The sequence below is a fragment of the Eptesicus fuscus genome, chromosome 21 (genome assembly GCF_027574615.1).
Source record: "Eptesicus fuscus isolate TK198812 chromosome 21, DD_ASM_mEF_20220401, whole genome shotgun sequence".
NCBI lineage: Eukaryota > Metazoa > Chordata > Mammalia > Chiroptera > Vespertilionidae > Eptesicus > Eptesicus fuscus.
Window position 1 is genome coordinate 8435652 of NC_072493.1, and position 19039 is coordinate 8454690.

Genomic DNA, 19039 nt, shown 5'->3' on the forward strand with positions numbered 1-19039 from the left:
ATTTTTCTCAACATATAAATTTTGAGATGCCTCTAAGCCATTTGATAGAGATAGTAAATGTGATTTGGGTATATGAACCTAAGCATGGGGAGAAATTAGGGCTAGAGTTAGAAATTTGAGGGTCCTAAGCATAATGAAAATATTTAAGCATTTTAATATTTAAGAAAACATTGAAGTATATGAAGACAATATTTAAGTATTTAGCTAATGAACTGGATGAGATTACCTATAAAGAAAAGGTAGATACAAAAAGTAAAAGAGTAGATTCCTTAGTCTTGGCCTACTCTGAAAAACTAGGTTATCTGAAGATGTAGGAATGGAGAGTCATTAATGGGGTAGAGGGAAAGTAATAGAGTATGGTGTTTTGGAAGCCAAGTGAAGAAACCCTTTTTGGAGGAGGGGTTATCAGCTGCCAAGAGATCATGTAAGATGAGGACAAAAAACTGGATTTGGCAAGATGAACGCCAATGACCTTGAGATGAGTCGTCAGGGAAGTGGTGAGGACAAAGGCCTCATTGGAATAGGTGGGAGAGAGAAAGGTGGTGAGGACGAGGAAGCAATCATGCAGCCATTCTTTGAGAGAGAAACTGAAAGATGAGGTAATAGCTGGAGGGGAACCTGGGGTCATGGGAAAGTATTTGTAAAGATTTAAAAATGTTTTTAGAAATATAATAAAGCATGTATAGATGCCGATGGGAAGAATCCAATATACAGGGGAAATAAATGGTAGAGGGGACCACTGCAGGAATTTAGCTCTTGGGTAAGAGAGAAGGGATCGGGTCCAGTTGCAGGGCCTTGGATAAGAGCAGGGACAGTTACTCAGCTGTAGGGAAGGCATGGCATTGGCCTAGGATCAAGGCTGTCTGGTAGATTTGGTGGTGGGAGGATAAGGCATTGTCTTCTGGTTGCTAAGATCCGTCATCTTCTGATCATTAGCTAAGAATGAGGAAGAGGTTTGGAGAGTGATGACAGCCAATACAATAGTTATCTTGAAGGGATAGAGGGCAAATTTGCTGGGACAGACCAAAGGGTCAGCTTGAGATTTGTAGTCTTCAGCTTAAATTAAGACCATTCAGGAGAGATGAGGATTTTCTCCAGCTATGTTCAGCTGTCCTAAATGGAGGAGGTGGAGAATTGGGTTTACCAGGGCTAAAGTTTTGCTTGAAAAGCACTAAGAAGGGGAAGGGGCAAGGGAGTGGAAATAGTGACAGACCACCGAATCCAAACTGGATAAGAAAGGAAGAGAAGAGGGGTGGTAAGCAGTGAACATGTGGACTGGATGCTTTGATGAGTAAGTCATCTGAAAATTTACAAGATGGTTGTTGGAAAGTAGAATGTGCGATATAGGGATCCTGGAGTTTATGGGTAAAATGAACAAAGTCTAGGCTGTGATCACAGTGGTGAATAGCTGAGGGTGCCATGGAATTGAGAAGTGGAAGTGTTGCATTAAACATCATTCAAAAGATCAGGATTTCTAACTGGTGCTTTCTTAGAACAAGGTGATTTTTGAATAAATTACCTTATGTTATAGGTCATGTCTTCATTATATAACATATTATACATTTCTTCCCACTTGCAACTGATGACTGCAATTCATCAGAGAGCTCATAGCTCTAGGGAATGTGAGAAGACCGAACGGCCATCTCCATCTGGGTAAAGCACTCTTACAGTGTGACTGTTGTCCACACTGTTGGCGGCCTGTCACACTGGCGCCGTGCAGGCAGCCACATGTGGGGATCTGTGAGACCTGCTTTCTATTGTGATCTTTTACAGGTTTTAAGTTCCCTATTCAGTGAAAGGGGATTGAAGTCCGCATTGGGATTTTCTGTTGCCTTTGATATATTCTAAAAAGCCTTATTTCACTGTTCAGATGGACAGAACCAAACCAAAGGAAATGGTTCCCCATGACACCCTATTAAATACAAATATATGGCTTTTAGTTCATCCATACATACCTATGTAAAGAATACACATTAGATATTGGAAAAGAGGGTTAAAAGGATGTTGTTTCAAAATAAATTGAATCAATGGTTTCAGTTTTCAAGGTGTTAAAAACACACACATGTGACTAAAGTAAAGATCAGAGACATCACCTGGCATAAATTCAACCCTGGGTGATGCCCGATCCAACCAACATACCTCCTGTCACACAAAGACCTTCGCCTCCAGTCTATCCACTTGCCCCATCCAGTGCTCCACTACCCATATGCCCTCCATTCACCTGCCCCGGCCAATGTGTGGGCCTCCTCTCTTATAAGGACCTTCATCTCCACTCTATCCACCTCAGCAATCTTCTCTAAAACGACCTCTTCCACTGCCCCTACAGAACTCTACACTGTAACAAGACCTACATACCCTTTCACTCTTCCTATTTCTCTCATCCTATTGTCCTCTTAGTTTCTTCCCTACCTAGGCTGTCTTCCCATATTGATGCCACTTTCAACTCCCTTGCCCCTTATTCTGAGCACACCCTGTCCCTGCAGCGATGAAAACGTCTCTCTCTGCCTCTGAATGGGGGCTGCCAGGAGCCACTTAGTGAAATCTGTGAAGGTATGGCTTCCTGTCTTGCTGGGCCAACAGCATTCCAAACTATCTTTTCTTTTGTCCACCATCAACTTCTGGTTCTATTCCTCACAGTGGACATATTAGTACTTAGCCACTCTCCTCAAGTTGCTCTGCAACCCAACCTCCTACATATTTCCGGCAAAGACTCAGACTCCTGCACATATCTTAAAGTTATTCAGTGAGACCTCCTCCAAATTCTGCTTGTCCACCTTGCTTCTGCCACATGCAGCTGCATCTGGTTTTCCCCTTTACTAACCTAGCTCCTTTCTCTTAAATTATGCTTAATCCTGCCTTTTTTGTCTCCTTCTGGACTGGCATGCCCTCTTGGATTGATCGTCACCTTATACTTTTCCTTCCTATATTTATAGACTTCCTTTCAAAAAAAGAACTCTCTTGACCCTGGGTTTGCCCCTCTAACTAACACTTTATCTTTTTTTCAATTTCTTTCAAACATCTCAGAAGCTTACAATCACTGGACCCTACTTTCTGAGTGACAACTCATCACATACTTGTCTGTCATGGTGCCATCCATCTTTGGCTTCAGCACCTGCTATTCTCCTGAGATTGTTCTCAAAGTCCCTTGGCACATGGCTCAAATTCTCCGACTTTTTAATGACTTTCCAAGACTCCCTTGTAGGCATCCCACAACTTATAGTAATGGTTTTTTATCTTTAGCATTCCTTTAGTATGAAATTGAGCCATATCAAATTGCTATGAAGTTCCCAAATGGTTGAATATTGGCAGTTTTATATGGTTTAACCTAATTCTTTTGACACAGCTATTTGTCACCAGTTTCTTTTTTAAAAAGATCCTCACTCAAGGAGTGAAGATATTTTCCCGTGATTCTAGAGAGAGTGGAAGAGAGGGAGAAGGGAGAGAGAAGGGAGGAGGAAGAGAGAGAGAGGGAAACATTGATGTGACAGAAACACATTGATTGGTTGCAAACACACTGATTGGTTGTCTCCCACATGCGCCCCGAAGGAGGGTGGAGATTTGACTTGCAACCCAGGTACCTGCCCTTGACTGAGAATTGAACCTGCAACTCTCCAGTGCACAGGCTAATGCTCTAATCACTGATCCACACAGGCCAGGGCACCAATCTCATTTTATTGCAAACATTTGAAGGTGTGGTTCTTTTATTAGACTCTTAGTGCAGCTCGAGTGCAGGGATTTTGGTTTATTTTTCTTCACTTTGCCAGCATTCAGCCCAGTACCTATACTATTAAAGGCACCTATTGAACACCTGCTGGATGAACCTCCTTTCAGGAGGAGTGATGCAGGGACAGCGCTCAGGCCTGCCTGGCAAAGGCACCCATTGAATGAAGTTGTGCTGACCTGGCTGCAGGATGCTGAAGAGGAGGAGGAGGAAGAAGGGGAGGAGGAGGCGGAGGAGGGGGAGAAGCAGGAGGGGGAGGAGGAGGAGGAGGAAGGATCCCAGCCCTGCTTCTGGGGAGCCCTGGTTTGTACCTGCGGTGTTTCAGACGTGTGCTGGTGATGCTGCTTCTGAGACCCAGAGCCATGCTCTGCCTTGCTTTTGGCAAACAGCATGCTCCCACGCATGGACTTTGCAGATTTCACTTCAGGGTTTATCAGAGTGGTTTCTGAGATTAACTTGCCCAGGGTCTCACTGCTCAGTCGTGGCTGTCCTATGCCAAATTGACTCGAAGTAGTCTCCTGGGCTACACAGAGAGAGTGGGTTTATATGAAAAGTCACCTTAGGACAAGAAGGAAACCACAGTGGGGATGGCATACTGAGCGCATGAAGGACTGGGTGACAGTGGCTCCATGGAGAGCCTGGCCTGGAGTTCCGGGCTTCTCCCTGCTCAGTTCTCGCATTATCGCTCACTTTCTCTTCCAGTCCAGAGGGCAAGCATTTTGGAGACAGCCCTGCCCTGGGAGCCTAACACCTGCCCTTTTGTGGTTCTAGGCAGTGGTGATGTCAATGAGTAGCATGAGATGGCACTGCCCAAATGAACAAATAGGCTGAGTAACAACAGTGTGCCTGTCGGTAAGCATGGCTTGAACATTAATGTCTTCGTTTCACCTCTGCCCTTCCTTCCAATCAGATCGCCACCCCTACCAGTAAGCACCACTGAGCAGTTCCCTTTCAGAATCAGTGGTTGATGTAATCATGTAAAAGGTTCCATGACAGCTGTTCAGAAAACTCCTGGCCCTCTTTACCTCCCAACCACAGTGGCAACACCTGCCTCACTGTGTCCTCGGGGGCTCTGACTTGGCAAGGATGAACCCCCTGCCCTGAAGGAGACAGGGTCTAGTGGATGCTGCTGGCACTCTAAGATGCAATGGGGCTGTATGCAAGGCAGCCTCCATGTTTCTCTAGCTCTCAGCTCTCTACTCCTTGTTGACCACATCAGCACATAAGCCCCAGAACTCCCTTCGTTTCACCTCTGCCCTTCCTTCCAATCAGATCGCCACCCCTACCAATAAGCACCACTGAGCAGTTCCCTTTCAGAATCAGTGGTTGATGTAATCATGTAAAAGGTTCCATGACAGCTGTTCAGAAAACTCCTGGCCTGTTCTCACTAATCTTACTCTGCTTTACCTTTTCATGGGGCTCCCTTCTCCCCTCCCCTGGTACCTGTTCGTAGGTACAGGGACTTCATACCTGGAAGGATGGGCGGGGGTGGGGTGGACAAAGTCTGAAGACATCAGTGGAGTAGTTGTACCAAAGTTCTCCTCCGAGAATAGACCTGCATGGTCCTCTGTTTGTCCAGCCTCACCCCCAGTCCCTCCAGGCTCTGCTTCGATAATGATGCTCCAGCCTCCTGCCACCCACACCTGCTCACTTCACTGAGCCCGCCCCGCCCTGGCCCATCCTCACCATCATTGATTGCTATGGAATGTCTTCTGTGCTCTGATGCTCCCACCTTCCCCTGTCCATAGCATCATCCCTCCATGTCTTAAAAAAAAAAACCAGTTCTTTCTGATACGTACCAAACAAAAGTTCTCATTTAACCTTTCATATCTTTCAAGATATCATTTTACTTGTTTCCTTCACTGCCCAATTTCTCAAAACAGTGGTCTAGACCAGCTCTGTCCAATAGACATATAACATGAGCCACATATGTATGTAAATTAAAAATTTTTAGTAGCCATATGAAAAAAGTAAAAATTTATTTCACTCAATATATAAAATATATAAAAAGTATCTATATGTACAAAAGCCTAAGTGATCGTCCGACTGTTTGACCGTCCAACTGGTAGGTATGATGCACAATGACCACCAGGGGGCAGATGCTCAACGCAGGAGCTGCCAATCTGCAGTGACTTGGCAGCTGCGGTGACTTGGCAGCTGCAGTTCTCGGGTGACGCATCTGGAACCAGGGAGGAGGGAGTCCGATTCCGGGGTGCGTCACCCAAGAACCACCCTCTTGCAATTGAGGACCCCTCAGGGGATATTGGAGAGCCAGTTTTGGCTCGATCCCTGCAGGGAAGGCCAAGGGACCCCACTGGTGCACGAAGCTGTGCACTGGGCCTCTAGTCAAATATAAAAGTAGATAATACAATGTAAATATAAAATAATGTGAAAAATATAAAAAATTATTACTGTGTTATGTTATGGTCTTTTAGGCATACTACATCTTCCAATCCAGTATGGGTTGCACACTCACAGCGCATCTCAACTTGGACTGGCCAGCGGGACAGGCAAGTTCAGATTTATCACTTCCTGTTTGGTACAGCCTGCTGACTCCAGACAAACTGCAAATGTGTGTTGGGGCTTACCCCTCCACTGAAAGGGTTTTCTTCAAAGTCACCAGTGACCTCTGAACTGTGAACTACACAGGGGTCCTTCCATTTGAATTTCCAGCAATCTCCAATTAGGGTCCTTTACTGATTGGATCCATTTGTTAAGTAAATCTTTACTCTGCATGTACTATGTACAGGGCACTATTCTAGGAATACATTAGTGAAGAAAACTAACACAAATCTCTGCCCTCAGATGCTTCCATTCTAGTGGGGAGAGACAGACAATGAAATAAGTAAAAGAAACAGCATGTTAATGAGTGATGAGGGCTACGAGGAAAATGAAGCTGGAAGGGTGCCTGGGCGCCACCAGGGCTCTGGAGAGACCTGAAAGCCCTTTACGCCCCTCTCTCTCCTGCAGATCTTGTTCACCTGCTGCAGGGAAATGTAATTTTCCCTCTACCCTTCTGAGTTCTCAGCTGAGACTCTGGTGATGAGAAAAACAGACTAGTAAGAGAAAACACAAGTTTATTAATATGTATACCTCATGTATACATGGGAGGTAGGGGGAAATGAGTAACTCAAAGGTGACTTCCCTGCGACCTCCTCTCCTGATTGCCCATCCCTGACCCCCACTCCACTTCTCAGCCTCCCCCTGGCGTCTCCTCCACAAACCCTCCTACAATGTCAGTGTTCCCCAAGGTCCCATCCTGCCCTGTCCATCCCACTCCTTTCTTTGTGGAACTTCCTGGGATGATTTCCTCTATTCCAGCTGCTGCACCTGTCACTTTGTTGAGGAAGACTCCCCAATTATGCCTTTAGGTTGACATTATATTCTCAGACAGGGAGCTCAAATTCACGATATGTCACAGGACATGAACAACGCCAAAGACCTCAGTGAACTAGAGTTTATTTGCCACAAAAGGAAACAAAAATCTAAGAGAACCAGAAATTATGATTCAGCTTGGGGTTCCCACTGAAGGGTAGCAGAATATGCCACACCAAAATATTACTCCAGGAGTTTCAGGACATGCCACCTCAAAACTGCTGCTTCAGTATTCTGATTCTTTTGGGCTGTAGGCAGCTGAAACCCGGCAAATGCACAGAGAGGCTTTCTCTGAACTGCCCTTACTTATCTGCCTCAAGTCAGGCATGCAACAGGAACTCAACGGCCACAAATCTGTTTCTGGGAGTTCCACCAACCAGGGAAGATGGACTCCTATCACGGGAGAGGAGACTGGAAGCCAGCAGCTACCCATACAAACTATCATGCCTCCCTCCATTGTTCTAAGGGTTCATTCATCATTCCTAAAAGTCATTTGCTTTCACCTAAGAGGACTACGTCCCTCCTCTCCTTTCCTTATGAAGCTGGCATTTAATTCTGAATTCTAAAGCCACCTTTGAGTTACTCGTTTCCCCTACCTACCTCCCATGTATACAGGAAGTTTACATGTTAATAAACTCGTGTTTTCTCTTGTCAAACTGTTTTTCTTACCACAGGAGTCTCAGCTGAGAACTCAGAGGGGTAGAGGGAAAATTATTTTTCCTCCCCTACATGACTAAAGACATGTTCCCCTTGAGCAGCTGATCTCCTGACCTGTAGGTCCTTAGATGACCTGATGGAGCCAGGATTCTCCGCCTCTGGAAGTTAGGCCATCCCAGGCCGCACTATTGTTGCGTTCCAAAAACTCAGTTAATTCTCTCCAGCAAACTTTCTCCTCCTCCCGCATTCCCTGTCTTGGTAAACGACGGCCCCCTCTTCCAGGTTTCTGACCCTATCTTGGTGTGAGGTCCTGAGCGCCTCCCACTCCTCAGTTCGCACTGCCGTGGCAGCAATCAGGTCAGCTTGCCCAGCCTCGCCACCTCTGGCTTCCTTTACGAAACTTGACAAGAGCTTCTTGCTGGCCATTACTCCCACAGGGTGAAAAGCACCCAACTCTTTCCCTTCAAAGGAAAATCCAAACTCCTAATCTTGGCATCAGGTCAACTACCTCTGGCCTCAGTTTACCTCCCCACCTCTCATTTACTACCAGCATCCCTGTTTTCTTTGTCTGGAGTGTCCTTGCCTTCATGGTTACCTATCAACCTAGTTCTGCTCCTTCAAAGCCCATTCCCATGAAAACTACCCCTGATCATGCTTGTTGGCACGCAATCTTCCCACACTCGCTCTTCCACAGAGCCAGCACGCCTGTTACACTCTTTTCCTCTGCTCTGTACGAGCGCGTGTCTGCTCCTCGCTAGGTGTCACCCCCAAAGGTGTGGGCCACGTGCCGTTCATTGTCCCGTTCCCCGAACTGCCACGTGATGTTTGGGGAGGAGAGTTTTCCTCTGGGCTGCTAAGGTTGCAGCACGTTATAGATCAGCCTTCAACCAAATGGTGGGAGAAAAGCTCAGTGAGGGAAACCGAGGAGACGGGGTTACCAGTGTGGGTGCTGGCCACCTGGCCACCAAAAGTCAGGGGAAATGGCTCTCACCAGACTCTTCTCCTTCCCGCATGGACTGCTCGATGGCCGCCCTGATGCAGAGCTCCCGGGCCCGGATCCCTGGGATGTTGTTGCCGTCGGAGATGGCCTCCAGCACGATGGAGTCGATGTTCAAGCAGGCTGCGCTGTAGTACTTGGCAAGGCTGACTGCCGTGGCCGTCTTTCCTATAAAAAAGGTCAGGGGCTGAATGTCATTTCCTAGTGTCCCTAGACAGAAGCTTCTAGAACAGAGGCCCCTGTACAGCGATCTCTCCGGGTGCCCTGCCTCTGGGTCTCTGCCGTGCTCAGGGGTGGCAGCAGAAAGAGAAGGAAGACCCGAGGCACGAATCCGGACCGGGGATTCTGCTCCTGATTCTGCCATCGATCGGCTGTGTGCTTCGGCAAGCCACAGCTTCTCTAGATACTCTCCTCAATTTAAAACGTGATTCTATCAGACCTTCAAAAATCTTGTAGCTCTTACTGTCTCTGATTCTAATACAAAGACTTTTTGTTGTTGCTGTTTAAAGGATAACTTGTGTTGACTTTTTTCTCTCATTTCTGCTTATTAAAAAGAAAGCAGAAAATTCAGAAATAACAGACGGGAAAAGAAAAAAAAGATCCATAATTTGCTCATCCAGAGAGATTATAGTTCACAGATGGTTGGTAAGTATGCATATGTAATTATTTTATTTTATTTCTCATAAAAAGGAAGTGGGTTATGTGGTAGGCTGAATAATGGCCCCTCAAAGATGTCTACATCCTAATCCCTTAGACAGTAGAGGGATTTTGCAGGTGTGATTAAGGTAAGGAGCTTGCTATGGGGAGATCCCCTGAATTATCTGGGTGGCCATGTAATAATCACAAGGTCCTTACAAGAGAAAAGCAGGAGGATCAGAGTCAGAGCAGGTGATAAGACGATGAAAGCAAGGACAGAGAGACTGGAAGATGCTACGATGCTGGCTTTGAAGATGGAGGAAGGGGCTGATAGCCAAGGAAGGCAACATTTCTAGAAACCAGAAAAGGCGAAGGTAATGGGTTCTCCCTTGGAGCCTCCGGAAGGAATGCAGCTGAACTGACCGATTTTTGACTTCTGACCCTCAGAACTGTAAGAAAGCAAATTTGCATTTTTTTTAAAGCCACTAAGTTTGTGGTTATTTGTTATAGTAGCAATAGGAAATGAATACAGATTCCAAATCATAAGTGTGACATTTTTTTCCTCACTTAAAATAATTTATCATGAACATCTTTCAATTCATTCAATACACTTCTGTGGCATTGTGTGTGTGTGTTTTTTAATGTGGCAATATACATACACAATTCAACCACTTTTGAATGTATGGTTCAGTCGCATAAGTATGTTCACATTGTTGTGTAACCACCACTAGCATTTTTTTTCACCTTCCCAAGTGGAAACTGTATACATTAAACAATAAGGTCCATTCCTCAGTCCCCCAAATCCAGCAAACCACCACTCCACTTTCAGTTTCTATGCATTTGACTACTCTAGGTAGCTCATATAACTGGAATGATATACTTATTGTCCTTTTGTTTATGGCTTATTTCACTTAGCACACTGTCTTCAAGGTTCATTCCTGTTGTAGTATGTATAAGAATTCTCTTCCTTTTAAAGGCTGAATACTATCGCACTGTACCACATTCTGTTTAGCTATTCATCTGTCAATGGACAATTGGGCTGTTTCTACCTTTTGGCTGTTGTTAATAATGCTGCCATAAACATGGGTGCACAGACACTGTTTTTAATGGTGGTAATAATTCGCTATTATGAATGTGCTATGGCTTAATTAACCAATCTCCCATATTGAATGCTTAGATTGCTCCCAATATTTTATTATGGTTAATAGTGCTGCAGTGAACTTTCATGTTGTTAATCTGTGTCCACGACATTAATTAGTTTCCTAAGATAAAATTTTAGAAGCAATATTGCCAGGTCAAAGGATTTGCACATATTCCCTCCCTTTATTTTTAAATGATATAGTTGAAAGATGGCAAGTTCAAATAGTTCAGATGTATTAATTAAAAATGGGGTGTCTCTGCTCTTTCTCTAATCCTGTATCTCTGAGATTGGCCATTTAACACTTTGGGGATAATCCTTTGATATATAAATTTCCAAAAAAAAAACCCCAAACCCTTATGTCCTCAGAATGGCACATGCAGGCTTTTCCCCACAAAAGGGGCAACCCCTCAGAGCTGTCACATACCGGACACGGGCGTCCCGTGGACGATGATGGCGATGCCTCTCCGGTTCTTGGCCAGGTGACCTTCTGCAGAAACATCGATGCCCAGATAGCGAGCAATGGCCTTGTTCACGGGGTTGTTCTCTACTTCCCCATCGTCCTCTGCCGAGTGGCTGTCCGTGCTCTGTAACTTCTCAGCTGCAAATGAAAAATATACGTGTGCGTGCGCGCATGTGCGTGCTTGTGGACACACCTGGAGTCCACGTGAGTCCTGAGGGAAATGGGAGCGACTTTTTCCTTTTAAATACTGTTTGGACACGAGAACCAATCTGCTGCAGCCCTCATTCCCTCCTGCACTGTATGAGAACACCCTTTCTGGCTAATAATTTGCCCATGGCTACTAGGATTGCAATTATAGATATTCTTTGACTTTTAATTCAATTTTTTTGGGAATCTCTTCTGCTGAAAAAAAATAATGTTGGAAACTAGCTGAGTTTGCCACATTAAGGGAAATGGCTAAATAAATGATGGCATAGTCATGTTAGAGAATTCATACATAGTCATGCTAGAAGGTTTGGAAGATGCTCTTCATGGAGAAAGGTGAAAAGGCATCGAGCACTCTCCCCACTGCTGCTTAGAGAAAACTGGCCCCCAAACATTAAAATGTTAGCCCTGGCTGGTGTGGCTCCTTGGTTAGAGCATTTCCCCCGTGCACGGGAAGGTCGTGGGTTCAATTCCCAGTCAGGGCACAAACCTGGGTTGTAGGTTTGGCCGGGTCAGGGGCACATACTAGGCAACTGATCAATGTTTCTCACATTGGTTTTCTCCCTCTCCCTCTCCCTCTCCCTCCCCCTCCCCCTCTCCCTCTCCCTCTCCCTCTCCCTCTCCCTCGTCCTCTCCCTCTCCCTCTCCCTCCCCCTCTCCCTCTCCCTCTCCCTCTCCTTCTCCCTTACCCTCTCCCTCTCCCACTCCTTGCCTCCCTCTCTAAGATAAAAATAAAATAAATGAAATAATTGTTACTTTGAAACACTATTTTTTCCAGGCTGTCATCATCCTCTTCATCATCTGGATTGTTCTTGGACTCCTCCCACTCCTCCAGGTCGGATGTGACAGAGATCCCTCGGCTCAGTGAGGCCCTCTTCAGGTTGGAGGCGGTTACCTGCTCTGTCAGGGGTATATCTTCGTCCTCTGCCAGAGAGCCAGGGGGGTCAAGGGAGAGTGGGTGAGAAAGGAAACAACAAAGAGGAGAATTGCTGAGCTGGTTACCATCACCCTGGATCATCCAACTCAAATCAACAAGAACTGCAGTTTCTCTGCCCAGAGTGCTTCTACATTTTAACATAAAGTAACCCCCAAATTATTGCTCCAGAAAATTTGGGAAATTCAGAAAAGCAAAAAATTATAAAATTCAGTTTCAAAAAGAGAGAGAGCTAAAGAAATGGTGACAGAGGACTTGCAGCTCGATTTTATGATACCAGTGCAGGAGAGCTAGCAACCTCTCACATTGCTAATTTCTCAAAACCATTCTTGTACACACCTGATTCGTAACCTGCTTTCCCTTGTACCTTGTCACGGACATTTCTCCCTGCTGTTGTTAAGCATATCGACTCCTGTGGGCCCAGCACCCCCCTCACTGCCTATCCCACAGCGTTTCAGGGGGTGCACAGGAGGGGGGTGTACACACCGACACCCACCCCCACCCCAGGATCAAGGCATCCTCTTAGTTGAGGATTTGGATTTGAGCCAGAGAGGTTGTAGCTCTCTTGTGAAGGTGGCGATGTGACCTGGGACCGGGGCCTTCCCTGGACGTGGTGTGGGAAGGGGAGCAGGATGGTCTATGGTGAGAGAGCAGAGTGAGCAGAGGCCCGGGAAGCACTGGTAAGAAGCAGAGTGCCACCTTCCTGGGCTCCTCGATGGGCCAAGTGGAAAAAGGAACCCACAGCTGCTGAGTGTAACGGGCATGAGGGGGACAGGGCCCTTCCCTGACGTCAGGACGTCCTTTGTACGTCCTTTGTACGTCACAGCCTCTCAGCTCTGTGCCCCGGCCACCAGGCAGCCCCTGAGTGGAAATGTCTTTCCCTCAACCCACTTCCTGACTGTGATCTCTCAAAGGCAGGGGCTGTTTCATTGATCTTTCCTCACCAGCGCTTCTGCTCAGTGCTTGCAACATAGCATGTTTGCAGGGGCTTAACTGGCTCCCCTGAAACTCACAATTGAAGTCCTAGCTCCCTAGTACCCCAGACTGTGACTGTGGTGGAAGACAGGGCCTTTCAAGAGCAGAAAGTGTCCCGTCTGCGCATCCATGCAACCGGGATAACAGGACCACGTTGTAAGGAGTAGAAATAAAATGCCTAAGGCACCTCACCCTGGCCCAGGGACCATTCACAGAAGCCAGGGCCGTGGTGGGACCCGGCCCCTGAGATGAGCTCTCACCGTTGTCCTGAGCCAGAGCCTCCAGATATTTCGCCTTCATCTGTTCCTCCTTGGACTGCTTCATCTCCTTAAAGTACTCGTACACCTCTGGGGGCAGCTTCTCCCCAGGGATGCGGGGTGGCAGCAGCAGGGTGTTGTAGGAGTCATAGCCCTTCAGCGACCGCAAGATCTGCGTGAGGACAAAGGGAACTGCTGGTGGTCTCCCTGGAAGCTCCTCCCCACAGCCCTGGGTGGGGCTGCTCACCCACCTGTCAGACCCCTGCGCCTGCCCGAAGCGGGTGTGTGCAGAGGGCAGGGTGCTTCGGAGGGTCTAAAGGTTCTCTGAGCCCTGAACCTTGGGAGATGGATCTTTATTTTGCTTCATTTCAGCCTGGACATTTAATGTGTGGAAGAGAATCTTCTTCTTGTTTTAAATTTGTTGTTGTTGTTAATCTTCACCCAAGGATATTTTTCCCATTGATTTTTAGAGAGTGGAAGGAAGGGGGAGAGACCGAGAGAGAGAAACATTGATGTGAGAGAGACACATCGATTGGTTGCCTCCCACATGCGCCCTTGAGCAGGGCTGGGGATCGAGCCTGCAACCTAGGTATATGACCTTGACCGGAATCAAAACCGGGGACCTTCAGTCCACAAGCCCATGCTCTATCCACTGAGCCAAACCGGTGAAAGCTCTTCTTGTTTTAAAAATAACACACACTGGTATTGTTGTTGTTTTCCATGGACAAAAGTACAGAACTCCTTTATCCACTTTGACAGATTCGTATAAAATATCGTGTAGCATTATTATACTAAGTAAGGTGGTTTTCTCGTGAATGGAGGATCCTGGGAGTAAACAAGTAAAGTAGTATTAAGTATGCTTATGTGCACATGTGTCTGAGAGAGAGATAGAGAGGAAGAAAGAGGAGGTAGAGAGGGAATGTGTAAATGTGTATTAGGATTGTCAGATGAAATATGGATGCCCAGTTAAATCTGAATTTCAGATAAACAATGAATACATTTTTTAGTATAAATATGTCCAATATTGCTTATCTGAAATTCAAATTTAACTGGGAAAACTGTTTTTTATTTCCTCATAAATGTGGCAACTTTAGTGTATATGTATATTTATAAAACAAAGTCCTAGAAAGCAATTACTTCCCATCTGACCCAATTTATTGCTGCTGGCAAGTAATTGGACACCTGGCTCCACCGGTATGAAAAAATCCATCTTGTTAGATAACCCTTCTCCAGGATCACCATTTTCAGTTGTTTGAAAACTGCGGTTAATAAGATCATTTAAAAATATATATTGAAGAACAAAGGGCTAAGAATAGTTAGAGCACTGATAAAGAAGAATGAGGAGAGAGGATCGCCATACCAGATATCAGGACTTACGAAGCTGGAGTAATAGATAGGGTGGTATTGATGTCAGGATAGACAAACTGACCAGTGGAATGGAAGAGAGCTTAAGATAGACATTCATAGATGAAGATTTGACATGGGACAGAGGTCAGTGTGGAGAGGAAGGAATATTCCAAAGACGGCTTGCTACGGAGACACTAATCCTTGGCCAATGGCTTCAGTTGGGTAACGCTGAAGAGCCAGCTCCAGAGCTTCCTGAGGCATCAGCTGAAGTCTCTGCTGCAGTCTCTCACAGTTCGTCTTTTTCTCTCCCAAGTGTACTTTCCTACTCTTTACAGGTGTTTTCCCCAAGAGTGCTCCCTAATAAACCTTCTGTATGCAGATCGCAGAGTCTTAAATTCTGCTTTCCATTGAGCTTGACCCACAACAGAGGATGCTGTGCCAACGTAAGCCATTGAGCATTTCATAAATACCCCATGAAAAGGTTGCCTTCAGAGGGACGGAGTCCCGTTCTGAGGAAAACCCCTGGAGGCAGCATCGGGGTTAGGTAAAGCATAAACACTGGGTGCAAAGGAAGCAGAAGATCCAAAGACCAAGTCGGGGAGGGTCCTGAGGAAGCAGAGCCGCCTTGGTTAGATCAGCCATTCCCAAATTCCTAACCCACGGAAAACACGACACAGCAAACATCCAAGTTGCTAAGCTTGGCGGTATTTTGTTGTGCAGTAATAAATAACTAATAAGAATCAGATAGCTAAGCATCAGACTTCAGGAACAGCAAAACTTCCTTAAAATTAAAAATTTCTGCTCTGAAAAAGACATTGTTAAGAGAATGAGAAAACAAACCACAGATTGGGAGAAAATATTGCAAAAGACACATCTGTAAAAGGACTGTTATTTAAAAATATATAAAAAATTCTTCAAAGTCAACAATAAGAAAACAAACAACCTGATTAAAAAGTAGGCAAAAGACCTTAACAGATACCTCACCAAAAAAGATATACTGATGGCAAATAAGCATATGAATAGATGCTCCACATTATATGTCACCAGGGAAATGCAATTAAAACAGCAATGAGTACTACTACATACCTAATAGAATGGCCAAAGTCCAAAACACTGACAACATCAAATGCTGGTGAGGATGAGGAGCAACAGGGACTCTCAATTATTGCTGACAAGAATGCAAAATGGTACAAGCATTTTGGACGACATGTTGGCTGTTTCTTAGAAACCTGAACATATTCTTACATATTGTGCTCCTTGATATTTAGCAAAAGGAGTGAAAACTTTGTTTGCACAATACCCTGCACATGGGTGTTACAGCAGCTTTATTCATAATTGCCAAAATTTGGAAGCAACCAAGATGTCCTTCAGTAGGTGAGTGGGTAAATAAATTGTAGTACATCCAGACAATGGAATGTTATTCAGCGACCAAAAGAATTAGTTATCAAGTCACAAAATGACATGAAATAAACTTAAATGCATATGATTAAGTGTAAGAAGCCAAGCTGAAAAGGCTACGTACTGAGTTTTACTATATGACATCTTGGAAAAGACCAAGTTATGGAGACAGTAAAAAGACCAGTGATTACAAGGGCTCGCAGGAGGAGGACAGAAGATTTTTAGAGCAGTGAAATTACTCTGTATGATACTATAATGATGCGTAAATGTCATTACATGTCTAAGCCCATAGAACATATAACATCAAGAGTGAACTCGAATGTACTACAGACTTTGGGTGATTATCATGTGTCAATGTAGGTTCATCAATTGTAGCAAATGTACATTCTAGAAAGGGATATTGATAAAGAGGGAAGCTATGATGTGTAGGGGCAGGAGGATATTCCAATCTCTGTACCATCCCCTCAATTTTGCTGTGAACCTAAAACTTCCCTAAAAAAATAAAGTTTAAAAAAATGAACATGAAGGAGCAACTAGAAATTATACAGCCCAGAACAAACAGAAAAAAAGGGGCAGATTTAAACCCCAACATAATTATATTAAATGTAAATGATCTAAATATACCAACTATGGACAGAGACTGCCAGAGTATATTAAAAAAAGACCCACTTATATGCTATCTACAAGAAACTCACTTCAAATATAATGACTGCTGCATACATTCTTCACTGTTTGAATTTTAACCATTAGCATGTATTTTTAATTTTCCACTGGTTGTTTAAATGCATAATGAGATCACAAAGAGGTAATGAATTCTGCTCAAGGCAAGGGAAGTAGGTTAGAAAAGTCTACAAAGTGATCTTTAAATTGACAAGGAAGGGTTCAAAGGGAAGGAGAGGTAAAGGTCAGGGGGCAGTTGCCCTGGCAGAGAGAAGAGCACCAGCACATGTCAGGGCCCAACGTGGGCGGGAAGAGGAAGATGGGTTTGGGCCTCTGCTCACCTTCTCCTCTATGAGATATTGCTGGTCAAATTCTAAGGAGTAAAATTCAATGGGGAAGTCACAGGGGTTCTTCACCACCACCTCGGCCTCGTCTCCAGGTGCATAAGGCAGCAGTGGCCCCAGCTCCAGAATTGAAGGACTAAATTCCAAGCGTGGCTCTAAACCTTGCCCCTGTGCCAGCAGCGTAAGCTTCTGAGTACTACGGGCAAGCTGGAACGTCAGGGTTTGACTGTAGAATTTCTGGAAAACATAAAAACAAAACAAACATCTGATTTTTTTTTTCTGTTACACACCATGTGAAACTGAAAACCACTGGGGTTGGGGGAGGGGGAACAAAATTTAGATGAAGAGAGAAGTTTAGATGAAGAGAGAAAACTTTTCTTATGAAATTGCATGAGAGTAATTTCTATTACAGGATTAATACTGCATATTGCATGCCAGGTGCTGTATCAATGCTTTATCACTTGTAGAAGGTCCTCTAAGGGCCTTGCTCATATCCCTCAGACCTCCAGGGTACTCAGATGTCCCACTGCCACTCTCTGTACCTCTGGGTCTGCACCCCTGGGCTCTCATTTCCTGGGCCTGGCTACCCAGGGACAGGGTGGGCAGAGTGCTGGAGAAGTAACACCTGCTGGGAGCGGCCCTCAATCAGTGACTCTCAGGAGTTAGCTCCCTCGCTCCTAGGGAGGGGCAACTCTGAAATGTGTACTTTGTATATTTTCTAAGTGTTTCCAGTGGGATTAAGTTCCAGTCTCCAAGGTAGCTGAGTCACTCACACATCCTATTAGCTGCCTTCCTTTCCCTTACGTTTCTATTGGTACTCCCTACACTTCTCAAATAATCTGTTCGCATTAAAAAATGTCTCCAGGTTTGTTTCCTGGAGAATCTGAATGACCATATTTTTATTTTTTGAACACAGAGTTAAGTCATGGGTAATCAGCTACGCATTCACTGCATCTGATACAACTACGATCCAAGTACCACTTGATAGTGATGCCAGTGATCGTACTCTCGTTTCACTAAGGAACCTATTTAAAGATGTGGGTTCACAGGCCTCATCCCAAAATTCTATATTTTAATTGCTTTTTATGGAAACACTAGAGGCCCAGTACATGATTGAATCATGCACGTGTAGGGTCCCCTACACGCTTTCGCTTTTCGCAGTGGAGCTGGGTGCCTGGTGCCGGAGCAGACAGGCACCCAGCTCCCCCACTTTTGATGGTCAACGGCCGCTGAGGGGGGCTGCCGCGGACACCTGGCTACCCTGCCATTGAGAGGCGCAGCTGGGTGTCAGCAGCAGGCCCCCTCCGCGGCCGGCCATGGATCTGGCCGTTGAGAGGCACAGGGGGCGGAAGTCCCACCCCCTGCGCCTCTCAACAGCTGGGTAGCCCCCCTCAGGGGCAGCGGATCCGTGCCTCTCAATGGCTGGATAGGCCACCCCGAGTCCCGCCCCCCAGCCTCCTGCCGCCCAATCGTGGGCGTAGCGGAGTGATGGTAATTTACATGTTACTCTATTATTAGATAGGATTGCTAAAACATCCCATTCATTTCCCTGTTTTCTAACACGGAGTATTCTGAACATATGTTACAATGTCTAGGAGTTGTGTGTATGGACATCGGTGATTTCTCTGCTGCCGACGCTGATGGAGATATACGTGTGGATTGTATGGGCTGCAGGGCAAACCAATTACTTGTACATAGCCAATAAATTCCTCTCCCAACCAGTGGAAGCATTTTATTAACTCTGACCAATTCCAATTCAATCTTTATGGAATTGCCTGAACAAAGATTTTTTAGAACTATATTTACTGACATTTCCCTCTTTCAGTAAAACAACCAAAATCTTGAGTAGGCCCCTTGACAGTCTTAAGATTCTCTAACAATGAAAAACATATTAATTCTATTTTCTTTTAAAAAGGGTTGGGGAATATTTTTA

General features: G+C 45.3%; 1 protein-coding gene across 1 annotated transcript in view; it reads right to left on the bottom strand.

Moving 5' to 3' along the window:
* Nucleotides 1-19039, bottom strand: part of HYDIN (HYDIN axonemal central pair apparatus protein) — a 302917-nt gene that overhangs the window by 89618 nt on the left and 194260 nt on the right. The window contains 6 exon segments of the mRNA XM_054710866.1: nucleotides 4033-4244; nucleotides 8745-8918; nucleotides 10952-11125; nucleotides 11948-12115; nucleotides 13361-13529; nucleotides 17104-17343. Of these exon segments, the coding sequence (XP_054566841.1) occupies nucleotides 4033-4244; nucleotides 8745-8918; nucleotides 10952-11125; nucleotides 11948-12115; nucleotides 13361-13529; nucleotides 17104-17343 (1137 nt within the window).